Here is a 13,718-nt window from a genome sequence, read left to right on the forward strand (position 1 = left end):
TCCACATTGATGCCCTGGGGTTGAAGTGTTCTGAGGCGGAAGATGAAGCGTTCTTCCTCCAGGCGTCTGGTGGTGAGGAAGCGGCGGTGAAGGAATCCCAGGACCTCCATATCCTCGGCAGAGTGGGAGGGGGAGTTGAAATGTTGGGCCACAGGGCAGTGTGGTTGATAGGTGCAGGTGTCCTGGAGATGTTCCCTAAAGCACTCTGCTAGGAGGCGTCCAGTCTCCCCAATGTAGAGGAGACCACATCGGGAGCAACGATACAATAAATGATATTAGTGGATGTGCAGGTTAAACTTTGATGGATGTGGAAGGCTCCTTTAGGGCCTTGGATGGAGGTGAGGGAGGAGGTGTGGGCGCAGGTTTTGCAATTCCTGCGGTGGGAGGGGAAGGTGCCAGGATGGGAGGGTGGGTTGTTGGGGGGGGCATGGACCTGACCAGGTAGTCACGGAGGGAACAGTCTTTGCGGAAGGCGGAAAGGAGTGGGGAGGGAAATACATCCCTGGTGGTGGGGTCCGTTTGGAAGTGGCGGAAATGTCGTCGGATGATTTGGTTTATGCGAAGGTTGGTAGGGTGAAAGGTGAGCACCAGGGGGGTTCTGTCCTTGTTATGTTTGGAGGGGTGGGGTCTGAGGGTGGAGGTGCAGGATGTGGATAAGATGCAATGGAGGGCATCTTTAACCACATGGGAAGGGAAATTGCATCTCTAAAGGAGGCCATCTGGTGTGTTCTGTGGTGGAACTGGTCCTCCCGGGAGCAGATATGGCAGAGGCGGAGGAATTGGGAATATGGGATGGCATTTTTGCAGGAGGTAGGGTGGGAAGAGGCGTAATCCAGGTAGCTGTGGGAGTTGGTGGGTTTGTAAAAAATGTCGGTCGTCATTAATGGAGATGGAGAGGTCCAGGAAGAGGGGTGAGGTGTCAGAGATGGTCCAGGTAAATTTAAGGTCAGGGTGGAATGTGTTGGTGAAGTTAATGAATTGCTCAACCTCCTCGCGGGAGTCATCAATGCAGTCTTTAATGTAGCGGAGAAAGAGGTGGGGAGTGTTGCCGGTGTAACTACGGAAGATGGACTGTTCTACATCGCCAACAAAAAGACAGGCATAGCTCGGGCCCATGCGGGTGCCCATGGCTAACCCTTTGGGCTGGAGGCAGTGGGAGAATTCGAAGGAGAAATTGTTAAGGGTGAGGACCAGTTCGGCCAAACGAATGAGTGTGTCAGTGGAAGGATGCTTTTGGTTGCGTCGGGAGAGGAGGAAACGGAGGGCTTGGAGGCCCTGGTCATGGCGGATGGAGGTGTAGAGGGATTGGATATCCATGGTGAAGATGAGGGAAACGGAAGTCTTTGAGGGGGTGGAGGGCATGGGTGGTGTCTCGAACGTATTTGGGGAGTTCCCCACTCCCTCTGCTGCAATCCCGACCTCACCATCAAGCCAGCAGATAAAGGGGGTGCACCCCCATTCACCCATTATACTCTTTGCTACCTTCCCCCACCCTCCTCCCTGACCCACCACCTTCATCCTATTGTACTCTATGCTACGTTTTCCCCACCCACACCCTCCTCTCATTTATCTCTCCATCCTTCAGGCACTCTGCCTTTATTCCTGATGAAGGGCTCTGGCCCGAAACGTCGATTTTCCTGTTCCTTGGATGCTGCCTAACCTGCTGTGCTTTAACCAGCAACACATTTTCAGCCCAGTACCACTCTAATCCAGTTCAACTTCTTTGTCAATTTGTGACGTGCTTTGGTGGTGTTCTTTACTTAAAATTCGTATGGGAGTGGTATTTATTATAATACACCTTTTTATCTTACAGAATTGCTGCTCGATTATTAAATGCCAATTTCAGTGTAGATTAAGTATTTTAATGAATTTGAGAATTATGGCTATTAATGCTTTGTCATGATCTGCCATATTTAGTATACGTACTCTTTGTAACAAATTAAGAAGATATGCCTATTTCATCTGCAAATACTATATGTTCGTGAGTAATGATTTTTTTTTAAAAATGGCTCATTTAAATTTAATGCAAAGCTAATAATTAATTTACACCGTTGTAAATGACCTAATCTGACTCGTTATTACTTTCACTGCCCTCACTTCTGTTAAAAAAAATTCGCAGTAGGGTTCCTACATAAAATTTGCTTATAACTTATAATATTAAACTAGTTCGCAAAATTTGCAATGTGCTAACGTTCATGTCGGATATTTTAGCAATATAGGTCCCTTTTATATTCTAATAACAGGCGACAACTTGACAATAGCATCTCAATGCGATGAGGATTTTGAACATTCTCACGTCCACCCAGTTCAGCTGCCCCTATGAACTATGGTCTGACCTGCCAGTTGCCGGTGATGTACGCATGTGTAAAAAGTTATGTAACAAAATTTGGGCAGATCAGCAGCGAAGTGAAAACAGACAGATTTACAATTTCATTTGAAGAGGGATATTTTGTTGCCGAAAAAAGGCTCAATTTGCTACTTAGTTTTAATTTTCGACGGATTTTGTGGAAACCCCAAGCCTCTCAAAATAGAGGAGAATAGGTACACTCTAATGCAGATAGGTCTTAGTGAACTGTCTTGTGCTTTTCGATTGTGGCCGGGGAATCCAACATGAGAGCTGATCTGTGTTCACCAACTCGCTTTCTCCCGCTTTGAATGTAAATAATATGCAACGCAACTTTGGCGGCGCCACATTGAACAGTGCTCTTCTGCTTGCAGAATATACAATGACTTTATTCTGTTCGCAAGAATTGAATGAAATCGGGTCATTTCCTTGCTGATTGCGTCATTATCGCCTGCTAGTGGAGGTGCTTTCTGTCTTTATACAATGTGTTGGTGAAAGCTGTCAGAACAAACTCGGGGGTATATTCCAAGTCTCAAGCGTTTCATATTTTAAAAGAAGCGTCGTTACTTACTCGTGCATCGCTGTAGATAAACAGTTGATTGGATTTTGTGCAAGGTGTCACAATGCAGAAATTTTCCAAGCCGCCTGCAAGGTACAGGAATCACTGTAAGTGGGACGTGCAGCGCTTCTCCAAGCCGGACCTCTTATTTTGATTGTTATGTATTTTTGCGTGTGCTTGAATATGCAGTAGACGATAGCTTGTGTTAGCATCGATAACAAAAAGCCAGGATTACCATTGACTGGCTGTTTCGAAAAGGGTTGGAACAATTTGCTTGTTGGGCGATGTCATGGAACTGAATTATTTTCTGTTTAGGTTTGATTTTCTGTTATTGTACTGTAATAGCACTTTGGTAATTATGTTACATTTTCATACAACTGAATTTTGATGGCTTTCCGATTAGACGAAATTAGATTTTAAGAACGGCGAGTAGACGGTAGCACCTCTTTCACCAAAGGGTTAAATGTGTGAGAGCGAAGTGAAACTGGAGAATTGGCAATCGAACGGAGGTGAATTCCAAAACAAGTTGAACTGCTGATAATTGTTTTCTTTTGTATTAGTGTGAAGTTGAGAGGAATCTGAAATAGTCCGTCCAATGCGAAAAAGATTCACAAAATGTCATTTTAAAACGAAAGCCTAATCTTCCAATAAAATAGATTGTCATAAACGTATACCCATCCAGCAGAGAATGCAGAATAGAGTAAGATGACCCACTGTATGTGTGGGTAACAAATTCGAAAGTTAAATAGTGTACATTCCGTCTGTGTATAAAGCAATTTGAAATAAATACGTTGTTCTCTCGATTTCATTCACTTTTGTTATTCTTTTATGATGATGACGTTTCCTGACCAGAAACAGAACTATTTCTCACTGGTCCTTGAGTCCTAACGTACCGCGTTCCCCTTGAGCTTATGCATTTTAATCCCCTGCAATGTTCAGGCTATTTTTAGCTCCCACCTCCCAGGGTTCGGTTTCTGTCAACAATGAGCCACATTTTCATGTGATTTACCGACAATGAAATGTCTGTCTTTCTCTGCCTCCCCAGTGTGTTTATTTGTCTGTGGCGAATGGTTGAAAATGTATTTTCAGTGACTTTGCCAATTACAAGTGCATTATTAGAGTACAGCTTGGAAAACGACGAGAAATTCTGATAATTTAGCGAAATGAAATATTACAGATTCCGAGGCGGCTCCATTGTTTATGATTGGACGGTCTGCTTCATATCTAGCTAGGCGTGCGCTGCATGTAAACTTTTGTTTTAAAAAAATCAGTCAAAAGTACCATGCTGGAGGGAAACTGATTATTTGACCCCACCCCAGCGCCCCATGCTGTTGGAAATACAACAGATGTTGCAGACTATTTATGAAACTGAATTCTTTTCACTTTCAGATGGACTTTCCGGTCGAGATCAGTCGATTGAGTTGCTGACCCCTTCAAGAGTCAATCACATGCCCAGTACTGGTAAGATCAAAATTTAAATTGAGATTAATTTAGTTAATAAAATCAAGTCACAAGTTACCTTTAGAATTTGCCAACCCTCAGGAAGGAAACTATTTTAAAATGAATACTTGGTGCTGTGTTTTTGTTCATTCTGAAGTGTTTTTTTTAAACTCATGGGACGTGGGCGTTGCTGGTTGGCATTTGTTCTCCATCCCCAGTTGCCCTTGAGAAGGTGATGAAGAGCTACTTTCTTGACACATTGCAGTCCACTGGCTATGGTTTGAACACCATGTCCTTTGGTGAAGTGACAGTGAGGGAACAGCAATATATTTCCAAGTCAGAAATTCAGGATTTTGACCAAGTGGCTTGGAGGGGAACTTGCAAGTGGTGGTGTTCCCACAAATCTTCTGCCCTTGTCCTTCTAGATGAGCAGTTATAAATTTGAAAGGTGCTGTCCAAGGATCTTTGGTGAATTTCTGTGTATCTTGTAAACAGAACACACAGCTGCTACTGCGCATTAGAGGTGGAGGGAGTAGGTGCTTGTGGATGTGGTCCCATTCAAACAGGCACCTTTTTCTGGATGGTGTCAAGCTTATTGAATGTGATGGGAGCTGCACCTCTCCAGGCAAATAGGAATGTGATAGAATATTTCCCAATTCATATCTTGTAGGTGATGGATAGGCTTTGGTGAGGCAGGAGGTGAGTTACCTGCCAGTATTCCTAACCTCTGACCTAATCTTGTAGCCACCGTGTTGACGTGGCAAGTCCAGTTGTGTTTCTAGTCAGTGGTAGCCCTTAGGGTATTGATAGTTGGGGGGTTTGGTGATGGTAACACCTAGCGTGGTTTGAGAAGATTTGTAGCTCAGGTTGAGGTTCTGGATGTAGCTTTACAGATCCTCTGTCCAACCAGTCCACACCAATCATAATCCCGAACTAAACTAGTCCCACCTGCCTGTTCCTGGCCTGTATCCTTCCAAATATGTCCTATTCACGTATCCATCCATATAGCTTTTAAACATTGTTACTGTACCCAAATCCATCACTTCCTCAGGAAGTTCATTCCCACGTGCAAAACCACCCTCTGTGAAAACGTTTGCCTCTTGGGTTTTTTTAAATGTCTCTCCTCTTACCTTAAAAATGTGCCCCGTAGTATTGAAATTCCTCATTCTTAGGGTAAAGACAACTACCATCAACTATCTATACTTCATTTTATAAACTTCTATCAGGCATGCTCCAGTGGAAAAGATCCCAGTCTTTATTTATAACTCAAACTTTCCAGACCTGGCAACATCCTGGGTAAGTCTCTTCAGAATCCTCTCCAGCTTGATAATATCCTTCCTATAACTGCGCAACCAGAACTGGACACAGTACTCCAGAAAAGCCAATGTCCTATAAAACCTCAACATAACGTATCAACTCCTGTACTCAAAGGAGTGATCAGTGAAGGCAAGCGTGCCAAATGCCTTTTTGACCACCCATGTATATACTGTTCAAGATCATGTCCTATTTTAGATAACCTTCTGCATTGTCCACTGTACGACCAATTTTGGTGTCATCTGCAAACTTACTAACCATGCTTTTTATCATCTTATCCAAATTGTTTATGGAAGTGTTGAACAAAAATGAACCAAACACTGATCCTTTACCACAAATCACTGGTCACAGGCCTCCTGTCTGAACAGCTACCCTCTACACTACCCTGTATCTGCTCCTACCGTCAAGTCAATTTTATATCTACTTGGCTAGCTCTCCCTGGATCCCATGTGATCTAACCTTACTAACTAATCTACTACACTGAACATTGTCAAAGGTCTAGCTCAAGTTCATGTAAACAACATCTACCACTCTGTCTTCATCTATCTTCTTGGTCTCCTCTTGGAAAAGCCTCAATCAAGTTTGAGAGACATGATTTCCTACCATAAAGACATGCTGACTATCCCTAATTAGTCCTTGCCTTTCCGAATGAATGTAGATCCTGTCTCTCAAAATCCGCTCTTGCGAATTAGCTATAACTGACGTCAGGCACAGTGGCCTGTAATTCCCTGGCTTTTCTTTGCGGCCTTTCTTAAATGATGGTACAACATTAGCCGCACTCCAGTCTCTAGCACCTCACTCGTAGCTGTCAGTGATACAAAATGTCTGCTCTGGGCCCCACAATTTCTTCCCTAGCTTCCCACAATGTCCTGGAATACACTTGATCAGGTACCAGGGATTTATCTATCTTTGTGTTTTAAGATCTCCAGGACCTTCCCTTCTGTAATGGATTCTTTTCAAAACATCATGCTTATTTCCCCAAGCTCCCTTGCTTCCATGTCTTTTCCCCACAGTAAATACTAATGCAAAATATTTTGATGAGGACCTCACCCATCTCTAGTTCCATGCATAGATGTTCTTGATCTTTAAAGGGCCCTACTCTTTCCCTAGCTACTCTTTTGCTCTTAATATACTTGTAAAATCTCTTTGGATTCTGCTTAACCTTATCTCCCAAAGCTATCTCATATCCTGTTTTTGTCCTCCTGATTTCCCTCTTAATTATACTCCTGCACCCCCCTATACTCCAGAAGGGATTCACCTGATCCCAGCTGTTTATCTTTGATATATGCCACCTCCTTTTTCTTGACCAGAGCCTCAATATCTCTCGTCAGATATTTGTTTCCTCCTACTGCCAGCCTTGCCCTTCACAGTAACAAGGGCATGCTGGCCTTGAACTCTCATTTATCTTGTTTTTGAAAGCCTCCAACTTGACAGATGTCTCTTTACCTGCAAACAGCCTCTCCCAATCAACTTTTTGAAAGTTCCTGTCTCATTCCATCAAAATTGGCCTTGCACCAATTTAGGACTTTGATTTGTGGATCAGGCCTATCCTTTTCCTTAAGTATTTTAAAACTAATAGAATTACAGTCACTGGCCCCAAAGTGCTCCCCCACTAACACCTCAGTCACTTGCCCTGTCTTATTTCCCATGAAGAGGTTGAGTTTTGCCCCTTTTCCACTAAGGCCATCTACATCTTAAATAAAGTTTTCTTGAACAAACTTAAATTCCTCCCCATCCAATCCCTTAATGCTATTGCAGTCTCAGTCTGTTTGGACAGTTACAAATCCCCCACTATTACAACCCTATTATTCTTACTGCTATCTGTGATCTCCCTAGATATTCCTACTGACTATTGGGAAGCCTATAGTACAATCCCATCAAAGTGATCACCCCCCTTCATATTTCTCAGTTTCCCCCCATAAAGCTTCACTGGACTCAGAAATATCCTCTCAACAGTCATATTTTGACTAATCAAAAATACCATTCTCCGCCCTCTCTTGCCTCCACTTCTGTTGCTCCTATAGCATCTGTACCCTGGAACATTGAGCTGCCAATCCTGTCCCTCCCTCAGTCATGTTTCTGTAATATTATCCCAGTCCCACGTTCTCACCCATGTCCTGAGTTCATCTTCCTTATCTGTCAGGCCTCTTGCATTAAAACAAATGCAGTTTAATTAATCAGTCTTTCCTCATTCTCTCCTGTGCTCTTGCCTGCCTTGTCTATTAACTTGGTCTCTGGACTAGCCTCAACTTTCTGTTCTGTCTCACTACTGCTGAGGGTCCCACCCCTTGCTAGTTTAAAACCTCCTGAGTAGTTGTAGCAAACGTCATCAGCAGAATATTGGTCTCCGTCCAGTTCAGACTGAACCTGTTCCTTTGGTACACGTCACTTCAAATCCAGAAGAGATCCCAATGATTGAAAAATCTGAATTCCTGCCTCTCCACCTGCTCCTCAGCCGCATATTCATCTGCCCTATCCTCCTATTCCTACTCTCACTAGCACATGGCACCAGGAGTAAGCTAGAGATAATTACCCTTGAAGTCCTGCTTTTTAACCTTCCACCCAACTCCCTATATTCACTCTGCAAGATCTCATGCTTTTAGTACCAGCAACATTAGTAGAAAATGTGTGCAATGTGCTTTGGCTGTTCATGCCCCCTCTTTTGAGTGTTTGCTGCAACTACTCCAAGAAATCCCAGACCCTGCCACCAGGGAGGCTACTTTCTATCCTGGAGTCTCGCTCGCAGCCACAGAAACACCTGTCTTTGCTTCGACGAGAGAATCCCCTATTTTTGATAGGAGAAAGGTTTAAAAGGGACCTGAGGGGCAATGTTTTCAAAACAGGGTGGTTCATATGTGGAATGAACTGCCAGAAGTGGTGGCTACAGATATAGTTACAGCATTTAAAAGACATTTGGATAAGTTCATGAATAAGGAAGGTCGAGGGATATGGGGCCGAATGCAGGCAAGTGGACTAGTTTAGATGGGGAAATTTCAGTCAGCATGACAAGATGGATTGAAGGTCTTTTTATCTGTTGTTTGATTCTATCATAATCGTTCCCTTCGACTTGGCCTTACCTGCTTCACTACAGAGCCAGTCGTGGTGCCAAAGACCTAGCTGCTACTGCTGCTGCTGCTGCTGCTATTTTCCTCGGAGAGGCCGTTTCTCCCAACTGTATGGTATACTTGTTTGAGAGGGGAATAGCCACAGGATATTCCTGCACTACATGCCTATCTCTCCTGGTAGTTACCCTAGCTACCTGGCTGAACCTGCTGTATTACCATCTCCTTGAAGTTACTATTTTCCACATGCTCTGTCCCACATATGCTACTCACTTCTTCAAACTGCTGCTCCAACCAATCCATGTGGTGTGATAGGAGCTGCAGCAGGACATATTTCCTGCAGACAGTGCCAGGAACATTCAACTGCTCCCTGATCTCCCACATTGGACAGGAGGTACTTTCCACTCTACTGATTGCTATCTCTTCCCCTTTAACAACTAGCAGACTTGGGGAGGGTGGGGGTAAAGGTCTAACCTTGCCCTTACCTTATTACTGCTCACGCCATCCCTGCCACCAAACACCCAGGTACCTTCCCCAGCAACAGAAAAAAAATGCAGAACTTGTCAGTACACCATCCCCCTCACCTCCACTTAGGGCCCCAAGCAGTCCTTCCAGGTGAGACAGAGGTTCACCTGCCTCTCTTCCAACCTAGTTTACTGTATCAGATGCTCCTGATGTGGTCTTCTCTACACCAGGGAGACCAAACGTAACCTTAGGGAGCAGCTCACCAAGCGTCGCAGCCACATCTGCAGGGACTGACCAGACCTCCCAGTCACTGCCCATTTCAACATGACCATCCTTGGCCTCCTCTATTGCCAAAACAAACCACAGTACCTATTGGAGGAACAGCACCTTATCTTCAGCTTGGGCACCCTACAGCCTAAAGGACTCAACATTGAGTTCTCTAATTTCAAATAACCCCACTCCCCATCCCCAGACTCCCTTCCCAGCCCCTCCTTCTCACTGTCACCAACTGGATTCATTCCTCCCATTGACCACCCAGGCTGTACCCTCTTCCTGCCTTCACTCACCCCACTTCACCACCCTGCACCCATCTTCCCCCTTTATCTGCAGCTCCCCCAACCCACCCCCATTCTTGAAGAAGGGTTACACCAAATTCTACATTTTGGTGTAACCCTTCTACATCATACGATTCTGCCTGGCTTGCTATGTTCTTCCAGCCTCATGCCCACCCTTCTGAACCAAGCATTCACCTAGGGTTGGTCTTGGATCTAACCAGCAGCACCTCAACCACAAAGCAGCCCTTGCTAAAATGGCCAGAACAAGACACAGCAATGCCTCCCAATCCAGTTCCCTCAATTTCCACACTTAAATCAAAACCCAGTGCTTTCACTCGTGCAGTTTGCCTCCATGCTGGGAACACTTTAGGCCTTGCTTTCATAGTGTTCAGGTCTACCTTGCTACAAGAAAGGGATTTAACAAGTTTACTTAATTAGTTTAATTAACTACAGAAGTCAGAAAGCTTGTTTAAACTTGCCTTAGGCCTGAAAGAACAAGAACTTCCATTACTCCATTTTAGATTTTAAGAGGGCAAAAGATTAAGATTTATATTCTTCAATGCCCACACTCAGCTCAACTCCTAGCGTTTTCACACTCTGTCCCAGTGTTTGAACTCTATTAGAACAACTTGGCTGGAGAAGTGGCAAGCTCTGGGGCACAAGTCTTCAGAACTGTTGCCCAATGTTGTCTGGACTTGTAGCCTTTTGCAGTATCCAGTGTCCTAACTGTTTCTCGACATTGCGTGGAGTGAATCGAATTGGCTGAAGATTGATATATATGATACTGGGGACCACTGGAACAGGCCAAGATGGATCATTACTCGGTACATCTGGCTGAAGATTGCTGCACATGCTTCAGCATAATCTTTTGCACTAATATGTTGGGCACTTCCATTACTAAGGATGGGGATATATCCTGTATGTGGAACCTGCTCCAGTTTAATTGTCTACCACCATCCACGACTGGATGTAGTAGGACTGCAGGGCTTAAATCTGATCTGTTGATTCTGGGATTGCTAGGCTCTGTCACTTGATATTTATGTTGCTTGGCATCCAAGTAGTCCTGTTTGGTACTTCAGCAAGTAGCCTACTCATTTTTAGGTGCGCCTGGTGCTGCTCCTGGCATGCCTTCCTGTACTGTTCATTGAATCAGGATTGATCCCCTGGATGGTAATGATTGAGTGGGACCATGAGGTTGCAGATTTCGCTGGAGTACAATTCTGCTGCCATTGATGGCTGACAGCACATCATGGATGCCCAGTCTTGAGTTACTTAGATCTATTTGAAATTTGTCCCATTTAGCATGGTGATAGTGCCACTCAATACAATGGAGGCTATTCTCAATGTGATAAAATTGAGAACGGAACAGTTCACAGAGATTAATCTTCTGGCATTAGGTCACTAATGCACTTGTGTAACATTAAAATGATATATAGATAGATCGAGTGATTGCGCTGATGTCTACTGACTGAACTTGAACTTGGGCTGTCTTCAGATGCACTGAAAAAAAGCCTGTGATTTCCTTTTTCCTCCTCCCCCAAACATTGATTCTCTTTATATTTCTTTACATTTTCATGCTTGAAAGATTCTCCTTGCAAGTTCAACTACGCACAGTAGATAAGTCAGTAATTTTTTCCATTTAAGTTGAAAACCTGGAACTTGATACTTTCTTTCTGTGTTCTTTATATAGTTTCACTCATACTCTATTTTACTTTTTGTGTTCATCTCCCTGCTACCCAATTTTTTTTTCCCTCTCCTTTCCATAGAACCTCTACAGTGTGGAAGCAGGTCATTCGGCTCAACAAGTCCATACTGACACTCCAAAGATCATCCTGCTCAGACCCATCCCCCTATCCTATCCCAGCAACCCTGCATTTCCAATGGCTAGTGCATCAAACCTACAAATCCATGAGCACTATCTGTAATTTTGCATGTCCAAACCACCTAACTTGCAGATCTTTGGATTGTGGGGGGAAACTGGAGCACCTGCTGAAAACCCTCTCTGGGTTTCCCTTTGGAACCCTTTTCTTTGAGCTGAGATTGTTCTTGCATGCGTTGTCTTAGTGATTGTTAGTCCTCTGACCGACTTGCCAATTGCTGGACTGCACAGAACATAATGGACAACGTTGATTGAAGTCCATACACTTGCAGTTCAATTTTGATTTTGAGATAGCAATTCAAAATGTGAATAAGCAGGGTGTTTGGTATTCATAAATGTTTAATTTTGTTTTCATGACAATGTATTTTCAGGATATTTTAAACCAAACTTTTAGCGATTGTATCTTAGGATTTTCCTTTCAATTTTCACAAGAAATATTAGCCTACTATGGGGAACCTTATCGAGCGCCTTGCTGAAATCCATATTCACCACATCAACCAGTTTACTCTCATCTACCTGTTTGGTAACTTTGTCAAAAAACTCAATAAGATTTGTTAGGCACGACCTACCCTTCACAAAACCCTTCAGATTGCCCCTGGGCCGGATGGAATCTATCCTAGGATCCTCTGGGAAGCAAGGGAAGAGATTGCCGAGCCTTTGGCATTGACCTTCAAATCATCATTGCCTACAGGAATAGTGCCTGAGGACTGGAGGATAGCAAATGTGGTTCCCTTGTTCACAAAGGCTAGTAGAGACAACCCTGGTAATTACAGACTAGTGAGTCTCACTTCAGTTGTTGGTAAAGTGTTGGAAAAAGTTATGAGATAAGATTTATAACCATCTAGAAAAGAATAATCTGATCAGGGACAGTCAGCACAGGGTTGTTAAGAAGGTATACAGTGTTTTGGCCTTTATTAATAGAGGGATTGAGTTCCAGAACCAGGAGGTTATGCTGCAGCTGTACAAAGCTCTATAAGAAGGATGTGAAAGCTTTGGAAAGGGTGCAGAGTAGATTTACTAGGATGTTGTCTGGTATGGAAGGAATGTCTTACGAGGAAAGGCTGAGTTTCTTGAGGCTGTTCTCATTAGAGAGAAGAAGGTTGAGAGGTAACTTAATAGAGACATACAAGATAATCAGAGGGTTAGATAGAGTGAACAGGGAGAGCCTTTTTCCAAGTATGGGGATGGCAAACACGAGGGGACACAACTTTAAAGTGAGGGGAGATAGGTATAAGACAGGTGTCAGAGGTAGTTTCTTTACTCAGAGAGTAGTAAGGGTATGGAATGCTTTTGAAAATGTGTTGCTGGTTAAACCACAGCAGGTCAGGCAGCATCCAAGGAATAGGAAATTCCTAATGGAATGCTTTGCCTGCAACGGTAGTAGATTCGCCAAGTTTAAATGCATTTAAGTTGTCGTTGGAAAGGCATATGGACGTACATGGAATAGTGTAGGTGGGATGGGCTTCAGATTAGTATGACAGGGCGGTGCAACATCGAGGGCAGAAGGGCCTGTACTGCGCTGTAATGTTCTATGTTCTATGTAAAACTGCAAGCAAACTACCTTTTAAACAGGGCTTATTCTTTTGTTCTCGAATTATGGAAAAACTGATTTAGCACATACAGTCTGGTTTATCTCTAAATCTTGTAACTCCAAAATAGATTTAAGATATTATAGTAATTCCAGAAACATTCTTAAATAAAGAAGATGATTTCAGGAAATAAAGGAGAACATTGCAATTAAACCACTACTTTTGGCTCGATATTGGCAGCTTTGTTGTCATTTAACTAGGTCTAACTCTGAACAGTTCCTTTGATTCTTCAACTTTCTTCTCCTCAATGCTCCCCTTTTTTCCCTTGTTAAATTAATACACGTTTGAATGTATTTCTGAGGACATCACTGACTGCGAAAAGCTTTGGAATTGTTTATGAAAGGCACCATGCAAATGTACATCAATACTTTTTTAAATATGGCTGTTTCTTCCCCAGTACCTCTGAAATAATTTGTGACATCTTCTTTAAGGGAATTATTTCGGTGATGAGATAACAAGAATCCAGAGAAAGTATATCCTAGCAGGGTGAAAGGAAAGGCTGGTAGGTATAG

The 13,718-nt window shown here is 43.4% G+C and overlaps 1 protein-coding gene across 12 annotated transcripts in view; it reads left to right on the forward strand.

Annotated features, from left to right (window-relative positions):
* hdac4 (histone deacetylase 4) overlaps positions 1–13,718 on the forward strand; it is a 494,585-nt gene that overhangs the window by 167,079 nt on the left and 313,788 nt on the right. For 10 of the 12 annotated variants that reach the window (XM_060827518.1, XM_060827517.1, XM_060827519.1 and 7 more), the window contains one exon: positions 4,293–4,364. In XM_060827518.1, coding sequence (XP_060683501.1) covers positions 4,293–4,364 — 72 coding nt within the window. Of the gene's footprint in view, positions 1–2,872; positions 3,011–4,292; positions 4,365–13,718 lie in introns of those variants that run through there. The other 2 variants (XM_060827520.1, XM_060827529.1) reach the window with 2 other exon arrangements.

The sequence above is a fragment of the Hemiscyllium ocellatum genome, chromosome 7 (assembly GCF_020745735.1).
Source record: "Hemiscyllium ocellatum isolate sHemOce1 chromosome 7, sHemOce1.pat.X.cur, whole genome shotgun sequence".
In the NCBI taxonomy this organism is placed as follows: Eukaryota; Metazoa; Chordata; class Chondrichthyes; order Orectolobiformes; family Hemiscylliidae; genus Hemiscyllium; species Hemiscyllium ocellatum.